Here is a 21,947-nt window from a genome sequence, read left to right as displayed (position 1 = left end):
GATAGCTGCAAGTTTCCAAAAAACAAAAGAAAAAAATTAACCTGTTGGATGAACGACGAAAAGATGAAAGTAAAATATTTTGATTTTTGATTTTGAGATGGAATCTCACTTTCATCATTTATTATTTATATAAAAATTTAAAAAAATTATTATGAGAAAAATAATTACGATATGAAAGACGATAATGAAAAAAGAATTGATGATAAGAAAAAAGAGAATAGATAACCGAAGAAGAAAGATGAGCACAATAGATGAAGACGAGTGTTAATCCTAGAATTTTATGATGATATGATAATTTTTTTTACTAGTCAAACTATTTTGTGTCATTTTTTATCTTGGAAATGTAATGATTATCACCAAATTTCTTTTATGATATAATTATTTTTTTAAGATGTGGTATAATTATATTACATATAGAGAAAAACATGAGATAACATAATAATAATAATAATAATAATAATAATAATAATAATAATAATAATAATGGTTAGATGATTCTACTAAAAGAAGTGTAATCCGAAGCTATGTTTTATATAACAATCCGTTATATAACAAAATCATTGTCATTTTCAAATTAATTAAAATGGATAATATTTTGAGTGATTTTTTCTTGTTATCTCTTGTCGTGTCATAATAAAAGTAGTTAAGATAAACTTATTTTTTTATAAATATTTCACATCAAGGTGTTGAAATAGTCAAATAGGATGCAATGAAAGCTTGTCTTTCTGATCTCATATCTTTCAAACACCATGGTAAGTTCTTAGTTGAATTAGCTTTGATAAGAAATATACTAATAGTCAATCATCATATAATATATTAAAAAATATTTCAAATCACCCTTCATCTATTTATTCGTATAGATAAAAGTCTAAGATAAATTGTCTAGGGTTGTTTCTCCTTTTGCTCGTAAGGATAAAAATATCGAAAGAGAACATTGAAGTGGTTACTAATTATCCCCTTCAAAACTAGGTATAAGAGTGAATCCTTGAAGTTTTTTTCTCGAAAAAAAATTCATAGTAAGAGACTTTAATCATTAACCTGAGCGTCCGAGAGATCGAGATGAAATTTTTTTCCTAATATCGACTTTGGTATAGATATTATCTCGAAGTTATTTCGAACATTCTGACACTCACATATTTGGATCATGTCTGATTGACTCATCTTCCCAAACAAACTGATTACTTGATATTTTTATCACCTTTCAATCTTGAGATCATTTAACACTCATCTCCTCTACAGACCTACAAAATCTTAATTTAGATTGTATACACCATCTTTTTCGAGATGGAAAGGATCTCTTTTGTCATTGAAGCATGCTTACACTACACTCCATATGATGCACATCTACATAACGATTGTTAAAGATCTACGTGTTGTTTGCATTGTGAATTCGTGTTCGAAGGCTTTTACAAGTTAAACCGTGCCAGCTAATTACCCTCCCCGCCACTTTTATACCCTTTCCTTTTTCTTTTTCTTTTTTGTTCTTTTAATCCAAATTGATTGAGCGGTGGGCTAAAGTAAACACGCGTCACCAAAAGCATCAAATTACGGCTTTAATTCAACGTTTGGTCCGACCAATAGAAGCCGAACGCGTCGTCCTTCGAAGTAAAAGCTAAAAACGCAGGGTTCACGGAGAACCTGCTCACCGAAAGTGAGGGCCCAGCGTCCTCGTGAAGCCAAAAATTGTGTTTCGTGTCTCGGGAGAGACATGGGTCCGCGTGTTTCCCCCCTTTAACAAGCGGTTCCGCTCCCGCAGTTTACCGAACGAAACGTTCCGTACATCTTGGAGTCACGTTTATCCACGTGGCGTCGCCTGGTTCTTTTCCAACCCCTATTTATACACCATCCGCGGCCTTTGGGTTTCGATCGCAGCAAAGCCTCCACCGTAGTCTCTCGCACACACTTTCAAGTTTCAATTATGACGGACAGAGAGGATGGCACGGCAAGCCCACCGCGCACCTCCAACCTGTTCGACCTTCTCCAGACCGATACCACGTTCCAATCTGAGGACGAGCAACCCCGTGGCAGAAGCAGTGGCCGCGGCCTGGGCTCCTCCTCCGCCAGCCTCGGCTACGACTCCGACTGCAACTCGGCCAGCGCCCGGGGCTCACCTTATGACCTGTCCCCATGGAACTCGGCGGCCGCCTCCCCCTTCGCCAAGTCACCTTGGGCCTACCTCCCCTTCCTCTCCGACGACGCGGCTGACCCCGACGCCACCGGCCTCGTTGGGTCGCTCGTCCGCGAGGAGGGCCATGTCTACTCCCTCGCCACCGCCGGGGACCTCCTCTACACCGGGTCCGATAGCAGGAACATCCGCGTCTGGAAGGGCCAACATGAGCTGTCGGGCTTCAAGTCCTGCAGCGGCCTCGTCAAGGCTATTGTGGTCGCCGGCGACACGATCTTCACTGGCCATCAGGACGGCAAGATTCGTGTCTGGAAGACTTTCGCGAAGAACCCCGTGGTCCACAAGCGCGTGGGGACGCTCCCAAAGCTCAAGGACTTCTTGAAGAGCTCCGTCAACCCATCTAACTACGTCCAGGTGCGGCGGCACCGCAAGACAGTGTGGCTTCGGCATTTCGATGCGATTTCCTGTCTCAGCCTCGACGAGGAGGCCGGGATTCTGTACTCTGGGTCTTGGGATAGGACGGTTAAGGTGTGGAGGGTATCGGACTCCAAGTGCCTCGAGTCCATCAAGGCGCACGACGATGCAGTCAACGCGGTGGCGACCGGATTCGGTGGATTTTTGTTCACGGGATCGGCGGAAGGCACGGTTAAGGTGTGGCGTAGGGAGGCGGCAGGGAAAGTGGGTGCCACGAAGCACGTTCTTGTGCAGAGGTTGCTGCAGCAGGAGAGCGCGGTGACGTCTGTGGCCGTGGCGGAGGTTGCTGGGGTGGTGTACTGCGGATCGTCGGACGGGACGATTAACTACTGGTGGTGGGAGAGCGGGCAGTGGCAGCTGGTGCACGGCGGGGTGCTCCGTGGGCACCGGATGGCGGTGCTGTGCCTCGCGGCAACCGGGAGACTGGTGGTGAGCGGATCCGCGGACAAGACACTCTGCGTGTGGCGGAGGGAGGAGGGTGACGGCTCTGTTGGAGGCCCAGGCCACACCAAGCTGGCGGTGCTCGCGGGCCACGAGGGGCCGATCAAGTGCCTGGTCGTGGAGAAGGAAGACGGCGAGGCCGGCGGGGCCTGCGGTTGTCCCCGCTACGTGGTGTACAGCGGCAGCCTCGATAATTCGGTGAAGGTATGGCGCGTGCCGGAGCAAGGTGAGACGCCGTCGCCTCCGCGCGCGCGGCGCGTGGAGGCGCAGCCGCCGCAGAGCGAGAGCGAGGGCGCGAAGCTGATGGAGTTGGGCTCGCACGTGGGACAAGACTTTAGCGTGCCGGCCGCTGCGTGAGCGGACGTGCGGAGATGCACCCCCTGTTTCATGTACGTATTTGTTCCGATATTGGAAAGCATGTCTTTACGAGTGTGTGTGTGTGTGTATGAGAGTCCGTGTTGTTGAATACGTCGTGGGGATTAGATACTGCCGAGGAAGCACCACAGCAAGAAGTAATAATTCAGTGGCAAATGCGTAAAATTAGGAATCCTTTTGTGAACCAAAATAGAATGTTACATGATTTCTTCAGAGTTTATGTTTGTGTGAAGTTGTCGATTAATATGTGCATGATATCAATTATATCCGTGGATACGATACATGTGGAGATCCAATCTTAAAGTGTTCCTATCACTCTATTAGATTGAATAAATCTTGATTAAATTGATTATAATTTAATTAAAAATTATTTGATTCAATTAAATGCAACGAGACATCTCATAATTCAATAGCAATAATTTTGTGTCATGAGCTACGTGCACTTAATCATTAATGATAGACGATGACGACCTTTGTATTTTTCTCTTTTTTGGTTTTTCCTTTTCTTATCACATACTCTCTTCTCTTGTCTATCTCCTTTTGACTTCTCTTTTGTCGTAGTACCCCTCACTCCTCGTCATAGTCACCCTTATTATCCTCTTATAATCTTGCCTCGTTGATTATTGCAACTCTCGCCTCTCCCTCTATGATTTTTTCTAATCCTCTTCATCTTCCCCCAATCTCTCCTTCTGATTATAATATTTTTTAAATTTATTTAAATGTTATTATATATAGATTTTAGTATTATTAATTATATTTGATATTTTTTATTTTTTATTAAAAATTAATTAGAAGAATATGAAGAATATATAGATACTTCGCTATTAACGGGGATTCCCAATCCCTACACTCACCCCATCTAAATGGGGAATGAAATGAGGACGGAGACTTATCTTATCTCATTTACATCAATAATTATGTGTTAAGTTAATTTATTATTATCTTTGTGATTTGAACAGACTTATATAATATATGCTAATTTATTCATGATATATTCATGAAGAATTCAAAATTCTATGTAATAAAAAGCATGAAATATGACAATAAATGTGAATGCAAGCACATACAATATAGTGGATATGAATAAATAATGTAAACTGTTCTAAGCATTTAAAATAAAATATAATCCGTTAGATATATAAGATTTATCTAATGGTATTAAGCAATAATGTCCTAAATGATGATAAAATATAATCATACTGGATCTAAAAATAAAATTTTAAAGGAATAAAAATGCAAATAATTAATTTTAGAGGTATATATATATATATATATATATATATATATATATATATATATATATATATATATATAATATATATATAATCCTTGAATCATAACAATAATAGTAAGAAACTACTGTTACGGCAATGACAACAAAACCGGCCACCGATCGACCGAGAGCACGAGAATGCGTTTCTGCCTTCTTTCCCGCGATCGAATGCCTCTCCGCCGTAGTCTTCCTTCGCCATCGTGCATCAGGCGATCTCATGCTTGTACTGGTAGCCAGCGCTGTCGACCGGCAACGCCGGTTGGTTGGGTGTCGATCTCTTGGTTCTCTTGGTTGGGCGTCAATCGGGGCTGCATGAATTATGTTCCCCGAAAAGCATGTCCTAATCCTCGCGACGGCAATGACTCATGTGGTCTGGCGCCTGAGGGCGTTCTCGGTCTGCCTCTTGGAGTTCGCGGCTCTCTGTTCTGGTATAAGGTCTTCTCCTTTTAAGTTGTCCGAAAGGTGTTTGTGGAAATACAATAGATTTTTTTGTTCCCATCTTAATGATTGCGACATATTCTTGTGAAGGTGATCCATGGTTATGTCTAATACTTGGTGCTCTCTGTATGCTACTTGCTCCTCCTTTGATGCATCTTTTGCATGGGTTCATCTTTATCGTGGAAAGAAATTCGAATTTGACGCAGTCATATGGAAAAGAACCACTTAATTCCATAATGTTATTTGTTGAATTCCAACCAATAATCGTTGCAGTAACAAATATTGCCGTTTGGTTGGATAAACCTTGTTTCCACAAACAGTGCTGTGTTTTGCAGTTCAAACTTATGTAAGTTTTACAGGTTTCCTTTGATATGACAGATAGTGACCATCTTGCAGCTTATGAATCTTCTACTCATGATTGGATTCTTACCAGACAAGACTGCTGTTGTTAAGGCGATGGGAAGGAACTTGTCAATTCTTTTCTTTTTGTTCAAAAAGAAAACACATAAAAACAACAACAAAGAAAACATGTGCAATTGAATGCACCTCGTGAACCTAACAGAAGGCACTGTTGCCAAAATCTATTTTGGTTTCCTTTCAAATTATTATGGCTTTCGGATCTCAAGATTTATCTAATCATACTTTTTCAGATATGGCATAACAGTTGAACCTGCAAAAAGAGAAAGGGCAGACTTTATGTCATGCATTTGAAATAAACATGGTAATCTTCTTTCAAGTTTGAATTCTCATAGAATGAGAATAACTATAATATGCATAAATTAGCTTTATCTTTGCAATTATCTGTTTTTTTCCTGGTATTAGTCATGCTTCCCTTCATGTTTGCTTTTATGAGATTAATGTACGTTTTTTTATACATGGTTGCCATGTTTGTGTGAACTACAAGTTTAGGATTTAAGAGAGCTTGAGTTGTATGATCCAAGTCAAAATAATGAGAATATCTTAATGAGATAGCTGTAGGAAATTTTGTTAAAGAACATGAGCTGAATTTTGAAGATGAATCAGCTTACATGGACTATTACCCTGGTCTCCAGTTTGCTGCTTTGTTTTCTTTCTACAAGGTAGTCCTTCAATTTACTCTAATAAAGATTTTTCACCCAAACTTAGAACTACTTGTAGTAGCTTGTTGTTGGAATATTGGAGGTACGTTTAGAAATCATGCATTTGTGCTACTATTACGAGGGTGATGCCAGTGCATATGCATTTTAATTGGCTGATGTGGACTGCAAAAATCTAATGCTGATGCCAGAAGAATCATCTGTGATTTTGGACAAAACTCTAAAATATTTGGTTTCCTTTTCTTTTCTAGAGCTGATATTAGTCTTATTAGAGATGGTAGCACTTTTAGTTTGCTCCTTGTTGTCCTATGGTATTGTTATGGCTTATATTCACTACCAATAGTGAAAAACTTAAAAGTACATGCAAAAAACATGTTTGAGGGATTTGTTCTGATTTGTTGATTTTAGGAAATATGTACAAGTTTCTCGGAATTTAAAAAGAATTTGCTACTTTTCGAGGAGTAGATTGAGGTTTGGAGGTGAGCACAAGAAGACGTCAACATCAGACTTCCATGAAGCGTAGGAAGACTTGATGGAGTAGAGACACAGCCCAAGTGGTCCAGACTATGGAGATCTCCAAGCTGGTCATCATAGATAAATTGTGATCAAGTTAGATGGATCATTGCAGCAGTGAGAACAATTTGTGAACTGAGAGATAAAGCACAACTCAGCAAAGATCTTAACTCAGTGCCAATTACACACCTACCCGTATTGATTTCTTAGAATCTATGTAGTGTTCTCCAAACTCCCAGAGAACCTTAAACCACCTATTCTAGCCTTCATTAGCTTCTGGCCCAGCTGAGAATTGCTCACCAAAAAAAGTAGACATTAATTAATTTGATAATATGGAAATGTGGTCACAGAAACAAATTGTTGAAAAGTATAAGTTAATTTGTAGCCCAAAGGAGATACTAATTGTTGAAACAAACCAATGCTAGGTGGACTCAGAACTGATAGATGTGGTAAACCAGGAAAAAGGAACATCTGCAGAACTGCTTATTCAAATTGGATCTGAATACATTGCTCAATAATTCTTCAAGCAAGTGATGCTGCCTCTTCAATATCAACCTGAATGCTAGCAAATGAGAAGAGATCGGTATGTGAAACCACAGTCAACGTGTTGAGGCCATTGTTTAAGGATACCTAATAAGTATCACTCAACATAACTCTGAAAGAGGCAGCTACAGAGAAGAAGAATCTCACTCTACATATGATTAGAATGAAGCTCTTACTAGCAAGCATCTAAAAAAATTGTCATGAAGATTTCAGATCCAGAAATCATGGTTCATGTATTCACATCATATGTTTTGGCTTTATAGCTCCCCACCAATGCAAGAAAACCAAGGCATTTTTTATGATGTTCCACTGTCTTCAACTTCAGTGTGCTTTTGACCATGTCCTTGAAGTTTCTTATCCACATGCTTGATTTCTAGATTTTCATAGCAGATGGAGTTTTAGGTGCCCATAAATGATAGATTATTCAGGCCTCAAAGCAAAAATCATCTTCTGTTACCACCAAATTCAAAATAGAAAGAGAAATTAATGATTCTCAGTCCAATATAAGTGGAAATTAAGTAAAAGCTGGGGTAGAAAATGATGACCACCAAATATACTTTCTAAAAAACAGAGAAACATGAGCAATATTTGTGTTTCTAATGTTCAAAATAATTAAAAACATAAACAGTGCCAAACATGCAATTGATTACTTAAGATTAGAATGAGTGTGTTCAATTGTTGTAAACTTGCATTCTCGGATTAGATTCTTCAAGGGTGTATGCTCCACCTCTTGGTATTCCTCTTTTTAGCCTGGATTCATCTGATTTATCTGGGTAAGATAGATTAGAAACATATTTGGGTGACTATAATTATCTACTAATGGTTTCTGTATCTATAATTAGTATGCATGCACTAGTGGCACAAAAAAGTCTTGTTAGTTATGCACATTATGAATATGTGGACTTCCATCTAGCATAATTTATCTCACATTCTTATTATTATGTTAAATATGTGGAATTTTCTAATTCACAGGTCTTGATGATGATGATGATGGAGTTCAGTGGAATGGATCACACACGGTGTGCAGCCACTGGCAACATCCAATGCTGTGGACCAGTAAGTTTGTTTACAGCAATTTTTTCATCTAAAACATAAGGATGATCTTCTCTTAAGCTTTCTTAGTGTTTGAGGAGGTTCCAATGCTGTTTATATTTTATCGAGAGATTATTTCCACATAAAGATGATCAACCTTATTTGTACCTTCTTTCAACCCTGGAATACTTCATGTTGACATTGCTATCCAGTCGCAGCATAAAAATACTCTGCAGAAGCTAGGTTTAGCTGTAGGGTGATTATGAAGAAGAATAGTAATCTTTGAGATCAATCATATTGTACATAAGCTAGATCTATCAAAACCATTAACACGTGCCATAATCAATCCCGATTTCTGTTTCTTTATTCTGTTGCCAATGCAATGTCCCTCAACTTTGTGTAGTATCAGTTCAGGAATCAATGATTATGACTCAACTTTGGCCTCTACTACTCTGACTGGAACTCTAGTAATTGGCTGTTCAAGACTTGGTCATCTCCTTGTTCATACTTGGCTGCAACAGTGAAGGATAGAGTAGAAACTATGGATGTTGTGGCATTACATTTAGACTAGTGCTTACATGTGTTATACAGTTGAAGGATTAGATCAACTACACCCAACCGGGCTAGTGGTATGTATCTACGGTCGAATCATCGGCATGACAATTCATGTGCTCGTTGGCTCATTAATCTTCTTTTCTTTCCCTTTCTCTAGTGGCTGTAAGTTTCTATTCTCTTTCTTCCTAACTACCATAGGTTTCACTAATAAGCTGGAGAGGCAAATTAAGCTAATTGAGATGTATTTTGCCTCTTTTCTTCTTTCCCAAAAGCTTTAAATTATTTCTATACTTTTTTCAGTATAAAGGATGCACATCAAGCAAATCAAGAGAACTGAACCAAAAAGGCATTATCCATCCACCAGAGCTTTCATTGTTAAGCTGAGGAAGTCATCATCTTGTTTCCAATTAAGAGGTTTTCCATTTGTATATATTTTGTTATATAAAATTTTCCAAGCATAAAATTTGAATACCTTGATTTGCTAACCATACAACCTTCCTGCGCAGGTGACAATTCGTGTCGCGACCCTATCTTAGTGGGCGAAGAAACAATGGATCTGTTCAAGGTTGACATCCTTTACACTAAATGCACACCCCCTTTGACCATTTGTCTGCACCCACCAAGTCATTCAATCCTACAGTCCGTCTTCGTTGCTTCGCCAACAACGAAGAAGAGAGAACCACAGACGCTTTATTCTTCCCAGTCTTCTTCTCCACTTTCAGTTTGCTTCCATTTGTTGTTTCCGTTGATCGACAGATAGAGAATGTCTTCGTCCCATCAAAACCCTGTTTTCTTCTTCTTCCTCCTCTTCTTCTGTGCCGCTACAAGAGCTTCTGGATGCAACCAGACGTGCGGCTCCGCTACTGTCTCCTACCCCTTCGGCTTCTCCGATGGATGCGGAATCCGGCTGAACTGCTCCGCCGCCGGGGAGATGCAACTCAGCGGACACCGGATCAGGGTCATCACACATGAAACCATCATCTTGGACGTGCAGCCGGTCTGCGACCGATCCATCCTAGCTGCCGAAGGGCTCTTCCGGAGCCACTACGCCATGACGTCGAGCAACACGCTGTTCCTGCGGAACTGCAGCTCGCAGAGGGACTTCGGGTGCATCATCTCCACCGAGAAAATGTCCCGGCGTCTCAACGTGACAAGTTGCGGGCTGCAGGGCGACGACACCATCTGCTACTCCAGCAGGAAAACGGGCGGGTTCCTCTCCTGGGAGGAGTTTACGGAGGCCACCGCCGGGTGCGCGTTCATGTTCGCGTCGGCGAGGTACGGGGGGGCCACCTTCAGCAAGCCGTCGCTCGTGTTCGGAGAGGCCGAGACCGGGTGGTGGCTCAACGGAGAGTGCCGATGCGCGACAAACGCCAACTGCAAGCGCGTCGACACGCCGGTCTCCGGGGGGAGTACGGGCTTCCGTTGTAGCTGCCACGAGGGGTTCGTCGGGGACGGCTTCGCCGACGGCGCAGGTTGCGCGAGAGGTCAGTCCTGCGTCTTCTCTTCTATTAATCACCACTTCCATTGCATGCTGTTTCACTTACAGTGATCAAAATCTAGAGAGAGAGAGAGAGCTTGAAAATTTTATTCTAGTCTTCATATGACAATTAAATCGATACTATCAATCTAATTAAAGATATTGCATTACAAATCCAATATTGGAAAGAAAAAAAATCATACTGTAGTAATTTAATAATAGGACATTACAACCTCTTCTTAATATTGTTGCTGTGATTCTTCAAATCATATGGAATTTGGCAAAAATACTTTGTCTAAGTCGGATTATGTTTTCTAAAACTTGAAGTGTGATTTGGTGAACGTTAAAATATCTTCTAATTGGGGATTAAGGACGACATGGTTCAGTCATATATATCAGTTTGACCAGAAATGAAATGGATTAGCATAATTAACGAAGAGATGTGTTCAAATTTTTACTGTCACTTCTTTAGTTAGTCAATATAGTTTAGAGGAGGTAGGCCAATAACCATATTAGAATAACCCAAATTATGGATGAAAATGTGAGAGTCGATTTCATCTTTAGTGAACTTTATAAGTTGTCAAACAAACAAAGAAGTGGATGTAATGCTTGTTATGATTCACAACATGTGGAAATTGTCTCAGAAGAAAGGTTGTGTGTTGTGTGTTTCATTGGGCCATTATGATTGGAACCATCTTATAGTTTTTGGTTGACATGGAGTTCTTATGACTTCTGAGAGGCCAACTTATACTGCCCATCTGTACCCATTAATGGCCTACCTTTGTTCCTCTTAAATGACTCATCATTCTTCTCATTATTCATTCTTTAGCACTATAAGCTAAACATCAGTTTTTCCTTCTTCGTTTTTTTGTGCAGTACAAAATTGCAGGTCTTTAAGCTCCATTTCAGGCGATTGCTGGAGCGGCTCCAAAGTTGGAGCTTTTCTTGGAGGTATTATGTTTCTTCCGTTGGTGCTTCATAAAGAACATGATGAAATGATCAATAGTATTAACTTAGCTGTAATACATAAGCAAAAAATTTCAAGTTATAAAATAGAAAAAAATAATGACTAAGCACAATTAACAATTAAATTATGCTGAAGGTTATCAAGGGTCGAAAAAAGAAAACTATATAGTTAGATTAGTGTTTGGGAAAGTTTTAAATAACAATTTAAAATGATGCATATGTTCATTCAATGATTTCTAAATGTTTTTGTGATGTAGATCATGTTCAATGAAATTGATCTTTGATTAGGTGCCTTTATTATAGAATTAAGGCTTCAGCCCTTTAGATAGATAAAATTAACGGTAACTTCCACATAAAAATCCTTTTTTTTTTCAATCATTTTTTATCAAATTAATTTCCACTTGTCTTGTCACAGGCGTCCTTGCCGCAGTCTCTCTGATGCTTGCCGTGGCATTCTTCCGCGAGTACATCCGACGCCTGTCCACCGCCTCCAGAGGGAAGCAAATCACCCGACGCCTTCTCTCTCAAACATCCTGCACCGTCGCCACCTTCTCCCTCAAGAACGTCGAAGGCGCCACCAGCAACTTCGCCGGCACCTCCGTGCTCGGCGCCGGCGCCTACTCCACCGTGTACGTCGGAAAACTATCCAACGCCGGCCTCGTCGCCATCAAAAGGCTCAAACACGACGACGTCGACCTCATCATAAACGAGATCAAGCTCGTCTCCTCCGTCAGCCACCCCAACGTCGTCCGCCTGCTGGGCTGCTGCTTCGAGAGCGGCGAGCACATCCTGGTGTATGAGTTCATGCCCAACGGCACTCTCTCCCAGCACCTCCGCCGGAAGCGAGGCGACGGCTTGTCGTGGCATGCTCGCGTCTCCATCGCGGCCGACGTCGCCACGGCCGTCGCGTACCTCCACACAGCCGTGCAACCGCCGATCTACCACCGTGACGTCAAATCCAGCAACATTTTGTTGGATTACGACCTGAGACCGAAGCTGGCGGACTTCGGGCTCGCGACGCCCGCCATGGTGGAGTCATCCAACGCCTCGACTGTGCCGCAGGGGACGCTGGGGTACGTCGACCCGCAGTGTCACTGTAACTTCCACCTCTCGGATAAGTGCGACGTGTACAGCTTCGGGGTGGTGCTGGTGGAGATGATAACGGCCATGAAGGTGGTGGACTTTGGTCGAGCAACGAGCGAAGTGAACCTGGCGGCGCTGGCGACGGACAGGATAGGGAAGGGGATGGTGGAGGACATCGTGGACCCGTTCATCAAAGGTGACTGGGATGATCGGACGAGGGCTTCGGTGCAGGAGGTGGCGGAGGTGGCGTTCCGGTGCCTCGCCTTCTACAGAGAGGCGAGACCGTCGATGGCGGAGGTGGCAGAAGAGCTGGAGAGGATTAGGATCGAGGACCGTCGGTCGGCCGTGGAGAAAGCAACGATAGTGTTGGAACATTAAATTAAAATTGATAATTATATAAAAGATTAATAAAATTATATATATTTTTAAAGTTAAATTTAATAGCTTGGCTTTTTTCCTTCTATAAATATATAAATAGAGAGATTAAGAAAGATATATATTAGAATACACAAGAGATTAATGTAGTGTCATAAAGCTGAGAAATCTGGATTTTGAGAGATTGGGAGATTTATCTCTAATTTATAGGCCTCATACTAATAAAAAAAACATTTATATACTTTTATTATATTTATAATAATAACAATAAAAAAACATAATGTCCCAATAATTTGATATTGAGTTTTGTTTAATTCAAAGAAAGTTGTGACATTGAGGCCTACTTATAGAAATTGGAGATAAAATCAAATTGGCTGAGTCTGGTCCTAAGTGGATTTGCTAATAGGTCAAATTCGACCTTGTAAGGAAGAAAGATTTTGAGATGTGTTGAAGCAAAAAGTTCATCCAAAGTGAGACCTCCAATAATAGCTTTTACGAAAGAAACTGAATAGGAGTAAAAATTTAAAAACGAATCGATTGATAAGGACTAATTACATATTATCTTATATAGTTAAAAAAAATTATATTAAAATTTTTATAGTTATAAAAGTGAAATATTTAATTTTATTTACCATAATATCATCGATTTTATCGAAGATAGGATGTGACAATAATGACACAAAGACGATGGACAAAAAGATAATTTTAATGATAATGATGAACTAACTATATTTTAACCTATGTAGTTACACATCTTTAGTATATCAGTCCACATACTTCAAAAATTTATATTAAACTCTTTATAGTCATGAAAGTAAAATATTTAATCTTATTTAACCTATCGTCATCAGCTTTATCAATTGAAGATATAGCACATGACAGTACATACATGAATAGTACGAAAATGATGAGCAAAAAAAGTAATTTTGATGGTGGTGATGTATGATGGCATCGTGGGTGGCTATTATGACGATGAACGACGACAACGACGTGGTGGTCAGCCTTATCGATGTCGATCCGAACATCAACGAGGAGGAGGAAGAGCTAGAGGAGGAAGATGAGGCAAGTGAGACATTTACATCTACGTTGGCTAGGGTTTCGAGATCGATCAATTATATCTGCTCTATCTCACCTGCCTCATATTCCTCCTTTAGCATCGTCACAAATGTTGAGCAACATCGAAGGAGGAAGATTTTATTATGTTTTAAAAATTTATTATGTTTTAGGATAATTCCCCCAAATAACAATGATTTTAATTTTGATACACTAGAATATTTTTAATTAAATTATAAGTAACCACCATTTTATTCATCTCATTGTTGGCGTTTTTTCAGTTAAATATACTTGTTTTTTTTTCAAATTGTGCACATAATAAAATTTTATATCATAAATCTTAATTTACTTACAATAGTATCATATAATCGATGATGACATAGTGATATCATGTGCTTAACTCTTCGGCAATAGATGGATGATACGTTATCGTTATACGGGCAACATTTTAGTGATATGCTATTGTCACATAAATGATAAATCAACACCACGTGGGTGACACATCAACGTCACGTGACCCACATTTCGACCACATGTGAATGACACATTAACGTCATATGGATGACATGAAATTGATATGGACAATACACTGGAATTATGTGGTTGACACATGACTAACAATGAAGAGAGTAAGAATCAAAGAGATCACTATAAAAGAACTTTATAGGTTTATTTCCAAACTATTAACTAAATTATTTAAACCTAAAACTATCTTAAATATCGAAAGGGTATTTGTTAGTAACATCTACTATAGTTTTATAGGATTTTAAACCTCTATAGTTGAATAAGTATAGTATTAAACAAAATTAAATTGTGATAGATGTGAAAGGGACCACAATTTGCTCCCAAATTTTTACTTAACAACAACTAATAAAGAAAATTCAATCATGATACAAATTAAAAGTTTATATAATAATTATGATTACTTATGAATATGAGAAAGAATTATTATTTATTATATTCCATTCATAATAATGGAACAATCATGTTAGGCAAAACAAAGAAAATCTATTAGATATCCTATAAGTACATCGAACTCATCAAAATTCATTATGAAATAATATTCCAAAAAATTGACCCTAATATATCTGATTAAAACATAATATAATGAGAAATAGGTAAATTTGTGACTGCTAATTGCTATTAGATTCTTTAGCTTTTTCATCTGAATTTACATTAATTTTACAAGATCCGACAAAGTTGTATGAATATATTTAAAGGAACCCTAAATTGAATTAGGGAGTAAGACTAATAGTATATAATTTGGGAGAAATTGAAATATACTATTTTTTTCCGAAAATAAAAATGATAATAAATTACGATTAACTTTTTTTGAATAGAATAATTTTTAATATAAATTCATCGAGAAAGCCACATCAGCAATGGTAAATTTGGCCTTTCCCGGCAAACAAACACGCACGAAAAATTGAAATCGCTGCGCCGAAGCCCTTTAAGCATCATCGCTGATCAAACCAAATCCAACCGTCCGATCTCCTCCTCGCCAGCCAATTTAGTCGCCCGCCTCGCTCTCTCCTCAGTCACGCAACGCGTTCCTTCTCCGCCATGGCTTCTCCGGACCAAACCCACTCCGTCGAAGAAGCCCTAGAGCAAGATACCGTTCCCTCCGAGGCCATGGCCCCCGAGGAGGCGGCCGCGGTCAAGGACCTTGACTGCAGTGGCGGTTCCGCGAGTGCTCCCGAAGAAGAGGGGCCCGAGAAAACCCTAGTTCACGCGGACGAGCTGTTCGAGAAGGGGTCCAAGGCGATAGAGGACGGGGACTTCGTGGAAGCCGTGGATTGCCTCAGCCGCGCCTTGGAAATCAAGTTAGGGCTTCGTTCTGCGACCTTTCGATCTTTTTCATCCTTTAGTTGTACTCTTCGATGGCTGAGTTCGATTTATGCTTCTATTTGCATCGTTAATTTTGTCTGTGGAACCAACACGCTGACATATCTGTATATGTCTTACATCTTAATATTTCTGGAAAAGTCGTATCTTTTAATATTTTGACAACCTTTTTTTCCCCGAAAGGTTGATATATTGAAATTTGTATCGTCCAAATTTACAATGACTCATGATGACAGTATGTAGATGTTTTTTCGTCATATGCCAATTCTCTTGGTTTACATGTTCATCTGTCTATATGTTTATCATATTAGAATTTGTGGGGGTATATATATGTATACACACATGTATGCTATACGGTTGTTTGGGAACTAAACTGGATGATTGATAGCGTTAGTATGGTTTATTTCAGTAGTTATCTGTTAGAAAATTGATGTAATTTCTGATAATTAAATACCTTGTGTATCCTTTTTACTTTACAAACTCATGCTAATAGACACTTTTTGTGTGTGAAAAGATAATGCCTTAAAAGTTGGACTGTCGCTAAATCAATGTATGAATGAGGAAATAGTATGCTGCTTGGTCTGCAGTGTTGTGGACGTTTCATGTTGGTAACTACAATGACCTGCAATGTTGTATACAAAGTGCATTATTTATTTGTATGATTGTACTTTCAAGCATGATATTTTTTTTATGTTTTTGATGATCATTCCTCTGATGTACCTTCAGTTACCATTTTATTTGTAATGTAGTTTTCATTGTGATGTTAAATTGATTGATTAAGCTTTGAGAGGGGAAACAAAAGGGGAGAGGAAGCCAGTGGAGAAGAAAGAGGAGGGAGGTGAGAAAAGCATGAAGATGGAAGGAGGGCAACAAGAAGGATGGTTGTTAGCTATGGAGAGAAGAGAGAGGGGAACAAAGAAGAGAAAGATGAAAAATGAGGGCAGAGAGGACAGCAACAATGGGTGTTGGTTGTAGAGAGAGAGAGAGAGAGAGAGGATAGGGTGGGAAGAGGAGGAAAGTTAGAATGACAACAGCAGAGGGTTCTGGCTACACATAGACGAGAGGTAGAGAGAAGGTAAGATGGAGGAGGGGGCGATAGTTAAGTACCTCTGGTCACACATAATTGAGAGATAAAGAGGGAAGACAGAGGAGAGGGCGATGACTAAGAACCTACAGAGACAGGGGAGAAAGAAGAGGTAGGAAAAAGGGAGTGAAGAACAGGGGAGACACACTGGACAAGGAGAGACACAACCAGTGGAAGGCAATCGATGGTAAGAATGCTAGGGCATAACACATGTATTAGGCATGGGGGATTACTTTTGGAGCAGGTCGGAGAGAGGGGGGAGAATTGGGTTTTTATCCTGTCAGTGGTATTTAGGTCACCTGGGTTAGTCTTTCTGAGTGCCTAGGATGCACAGCATATTTATTGTTGCTTAGTTGAAGGTGCCTTGTGTATAGAAGTATAGCACACAGCTACACACTGAAGCCCTCAGCCTCATCTCGCCTTACCCGAGTGCTTCTTGACATTATTGAGTTTAGTTGATTTATTTCTGTATCTTATATTATTTAAAATCTGACATTGTATAATTATTTTGAGAAAAAGCAAGTGAACTTTTGTTATGATTCACTTAAGCTAGAAAATAGAGCACTTAACTTGGTGTTCTGTCCCTGAAATCTTGGCTGGTGGGCATATTGGTTAGTGATCAAGAAGATATGGCATGAGACAATTGCTTGAACTTTTTGACTGATAGGCATTATAGTAGTGTAATTTTTTGGTTAATTATTACTTATTCTTCCATATTTAGATCATGAATTGATTTGTTTTTAATCTATTGATGATAACTGTAATCTAACCTTTTGTTTCAGGGTTTCACATTTTGGTGAACTTGCTCAAGAATGTGCTAGCTCATATTATAAGTATGGTTGTGCACTACTGTATAAGGCTCAAGAAGAAGCTGAACCACTGGGTAACTTCCCTAAGGGCCCACCAACATGTGTAGAAAAAGCCAAAACTTCTAGTTGCACAGAAGAGAGTGGAAGTTCATCAAAGGCTTCTGTTGACAATTCTAAAGAAACACCAGTTGGGAAAGAAGTACCTGACGGTATTATTTTACAATCCACATCTCTTTCTTTACAAGGTCCAAGATAGTGATTGCCTTATCTCTAATTAACCTCATCAACACTATATATATATATATATATATACACACACACACACACGCACACGCACACACACACACACATGTATGTATATAATCATATGAATGTTAAAAGACTCCTATACTAATTCTGTAAATAAGTGTAATACATAGTTCATTTTGTATAAGGTGATTCTCCTTTATGACCATAACATCTCAGAAATATTGGAGACTTCAGAGGGATTTGCTGCTTGTGCAGCGCAAGTTTTTAAAAACTTCATGATTAATTCTGGGGAATAAAATCAGCAGTAATAGGGTCTTTGTTGATGACATCTTTATACCTGCGTTGCCTTTGTCATCTATGTAGTCATCATCATATTGAAAGAGTTAAGATTGATAGTACATCTTAGGAAAAAAAGGTTTATTGCTCCTATGGTTATTAACACCTACATACTCAGATTTTAAATATGATTGCTTCTTTTATTTTTTTTAAGGGTATAACTTGATTATTGTTGTTGATGCCGTTATGGATCATCTCAGTTGGACCAACCAAATTTTATCGTATTGTTGTAAGTGTAATTTTCCTCCATTATATTCCAGGAATGAACTGAATAATTTTACATTTCGAGATTGTGATTATAAATATAATTGATCAAGGATGCTTGTCTAGTGTATTGCTTTTGAAAATGAATTCTTGAGCAGCTAGTTTTAATCAATATAGATGTCTTATTATCATACTTCAACTCTGTGTTTAATAAATCAGTAATACAAGGTACTTGTCTATAAACTTAACCACCTTCTGTACTTATATTGCTGTTCTAATCAGTATGTGTTCTAATGCTAGTGCTGATGATGTGATACATTAAGCACCTATATATGTTTGATTTAGATAATAGGTATCTGTTGTCACTGTTGTTTTTCTATTAGGATTTTTGTAACACTGGGTATAACATCTATCATTACTAATACTGATACAGTTTTTTAAACTGTCCTTTCATATGTTACTGGGAGATGTAGATTAGTCAAAACTATTGTGATAGGGTTGCTGTATAGGTCAGCTTGCTTATCGAGCAATTTGTGCAACGGTTATTTAAGAGTCCCAAATGGTTCTAAAAGATTATCAAAGTGACATAATAGATTTTTGAGTTATATGTTCTAAATGTTTAGTTTTAATCAATATGCATCAATAATTATATTAAGTTTATTATATATTTACTTTCGGATAGTTGTATATTCTGTTGGGAAGCCAAAAGCCTTAAAAGGACTGTTGGATTGTTAATAGTTGATCATGATCATAATAGTGCCCTTAGGAGCAACCATTTTTTTAGGGCACCCAATTTTTTTGTTAGGATTGTTTTCATTTTAACTTTGTGATGCTCATGATGTGTAAAGTTAATGTATTGAATATTGACTTATCTTGTTCTTGATTGGTTGAACCAGATTTGGAACAAAGCTCATATAAACTACCTTTAGATTTTTGGTTCATGGTTTCAAATAGCGGTCTGTATCATTGGGGTGAAACAAGGCTGAATGGGTTATTATACAGGCTGGTTTACCATTCTGCTATATTACCAAGCTGCTATTGGACCAAAATTTATGTTTGTGGTTTGGTTTAAGAATATAGTGGTAGTTTTGGCCGAAATCAGTGGCACAAATTAGTCAAAGCTACCAAAACTCATGAGATAATCAAGTCTGCCCAATTCCATATTTGTTAATTTTTTATAACTTTTTTCTAATGAAGACTGTTTAGTGGACAACAGTTGATCGTATTTCAGATTGGTTGAACCAGATTAATCTTTCTAAGAGAAATGCTAAAATTTCCACAATGAAAAAACATTGATACTGCCAATGAAACTCTTGAGGGTTAAAATTGAAACTGAAAATAAAGGTGATGCTAGAAATCCTGTGTTATATTTTGGTCATCTTTAGAATTGGACACGTAGTCAATGTTTTGATAATTTAGTCAAGATTACCAGCCACCACCTCCTCCCTCCCATTGTCCTTAGAATGCAGACATAATAACATAACAGAGGAATATACAATCAAATCTAATTCTAGTCAATAAGCTAGCACACTTGCTATTTATTGATTTCTTTTAAAATATGAATAAACTTATTATGTTGTTCTTGTAGATCTTATAAAGACCATAGCAAGTTATGGATCTGGTTGGTTTGCATGATTGCTGGAGTTCTAGACATCTTTGATAGTCATCAACTTTCCTGTTCCTAACTCTCTGTTTCTTTGGCAGTAGCTTCAATTTTAGCCTTAAGCATGCCCTATCAGTAGTTTCTGCAGCATTATTGTTTTAGCTCTCTTCAGTTTCTTTTTTCTGTTTCATGGCTAAACATAAGTTGCTCTACTGTTCCTTGTCATAGCTGTTCTTATTATGTCTGTAGGAGAAGGTTTAGGTGATGAGGATTATACAAATGATGAAGTTGATGATGAAAGTGGAGATGATGATGAGGATACGGCTGAAGCAGATGAAGATGAATCTGATTTGGATCTTGCCTGGAAAATGCTAGATGTTGCAAGGGCAATTGTTGAGAAGAGCTCTGGAAATACCATGGAGAAGGTGAATATCTTGGCTGCTCTAGCGGAAGTTTCCATGGAAAGAGGTTAGCTTCCTTTAGCTGCTGTTCCTACAGATGTCAACTGCTATACTGAAATCTGAGCAACTTTGCTAACTTGCAGAGGACATTGAGACTTCGTTAAATGACTATTTGAGAGCTCTATCCATATTGGAACACCTGGTTGAGTTTGACAATCGCCGGATTGTTGAATTGTATCCTTTCAAGTGATATATTGTTACTACTTGCTATTTGTTAGCAATGTAAAAATAAAATTCTGACCTGGAAAGTGAGTAATTAAAGGTCATTTACAGAAAATCTCTTTTCTGCTTCTTTAACTCGATTTTAGAAACTTCAGGATAAGTTTAGTCTTGGAATTGGGATCTAGAATTAAAGATGCCTTACCTTACTGTGAAAAGGCGATATCACTTTGCAAGTCTCGTTTACAAAGACTCAAGGAAAATACAACAAGCTTGACAACTCCAGCTGAAGCTGTCGGGAATTCTGTGTCTGGCTCAGAGAAAAGTGACAATCTAACTGCTGAAGATGCTAGGTCTTCTACAACAAGCTTGACAACTCCAGCTGAAGCTGTTGGGAATTCTGTGTCTGGCTCAGAGAAAAGTGACAATCTAACTGCTGAAGATGCTAGGTCTTCATCTAATTTTGTGGAAGAGATAGAACTATTCAATTCGATATTAATTGAGCTTGAAAAGAAGGTATTTTTTACTAATGTTATTTTTCTTTGCAAAGTTGAAATTTGATTCTTAGAATTTTATTGCATTAAATTATATTACCAAATTAGAACCACTAGATCTGGCAATCGGTGATTTTCTTTCAGCTGCATTGTCAAATATCATGCGATAGCATGGTTGTAGCTTACAAACAGATTACATCTTTGGACACACCATCAGCACTTACAAAGTCTTTTACATTTTCTGGATGTAGCTGGAAGACCTGCAACAAATATTGATGAATCCAAGATCTGTTGTGTCTGAAGTCATGAAGTTGATAGCTTCTAAGCAGCCTTATGATGAAAAGAATGCACCAAGTGCATCCAGAGCTTCATCTTTGAATTCTTTGCAGATGGGAGCCACAAATGGTGGTTTTGATTCTCCAACTATTTCTACTGCTGCATCAAATGGTGGTGTGATGGACCTAGGTGTTGTGGGCAGAGGCATAAAGCGAGCTACTATAAAGCCAATTGATGCTGAACCTTCTCAAAAGAAACCCATGTTGGATAAGACCACAGAGAGCTGATCGTGGCAGCATTTCTGTTGCTCAAGATGTGGGGCTCTTGGCTCCACTCCTTGAGATGCCCAAGTTAAAGTAGTGCTGGTATGCACTTCACTTTTTGCCCTTTATATTTCAAGCTGGTCAGTGTGTTGTTTTCATTGGTGTAGTCTAAGCTAATAGGATATTTGATACCATGATCAGTATAGATGTCTAATGGAACTGTTTGTGATATTTAAATGTGTGCAAAATAGTGTAGTTAATCCTGCATTGAGCTTTGCAAAATATTGGACTCAAATCCATTAGTGGTGTACTTTCTTTGGATGAGTGCTGCCTTATGGAAATCACATGTAGAGACTTACATATCA

General features: G+C 38.8%; 3 protein-coding genes across 3 annotated transcripts; all 3 read left to right on the top strand.

Annotated features, from left to right (window-relative positions):
- Positions 1–1,870: 1,870 nt before the first annotated feature.
- LOC103999119 (protein JINGUBANG) lies at positions 1,871–3,628 on the top strand. The gene has a single exon (XM_065126928.1). It carries the CDS (start codon positions 1,919–1,921, stop codon positions 3,395–3,397), a length of 1,479 nt encoding a protein of 492 aa, XP_064983000.1. The 5' UTR covers positions 1,871–1,918; the 3' UTR covers positions 3,398–3,628.
- Positions 3,629–9,464: 5,836 nt separating this feature from the next.
- On the top strand, positions 9,465–12,749 carry LOC135622097 (wall-associated receptor kinase-like 14). Its single transcript, XM_065123736.1, has 2 exons — positions 9,465–10,329; positions 11,704–12,749. Exons 1-2 carry the CDS (start codon positions 9,609–9,611, stop codon positions 12,747–12,749), a joined length of 1,767 nt encoding a protein of 588 aa, XP_064979808.1. The 5' UTR covers positions 9,465–9,608.
- Positions 12,750–15,332: 2,583 nt separating this feature from the next.
- Positions 15,333–21,947, top strand: LOC135623685 (NASP-related protein sim3-like). The gene is made up of 6 exons (XM_065126927.1): positions 15,333–15,622; positions 17,511–17,746; positions 20,179–20,397; positions 20,474–20,564; positions 20,699–21,065; positions 21,295–21,947. The coding sequence occupies exons 1-6, from the start codon at positions 15,363–15,365 to the stop codon at positions 21,604–21,606; spliced, it is 1,485 nt and encodes a 494-aa protein (XP_064982999.1). The 5' UTR covers positions 15,333–15,362; the 3' UTR covers positions 21,607–21,947.

This window comes from Musa acuminata, chromosome BXJ2-9, assembly GCF_036884655.1.
Source record: "Musa acuminata AAA Group cultivar baxijiao chromosome BXJ2-9, Cavendish_Baxijiao_AAA, whole genome shotgun sequence".
Lineage (NCBI taxonomy): Eukaryota > Viridiplantae > Streptophyta > Magnoliopsida > Zingiberales > Musaceae > Musa > Musa acuminata.
This window is presented reverse-complemented; position numbering and strand designations above follow the sequence as displayed.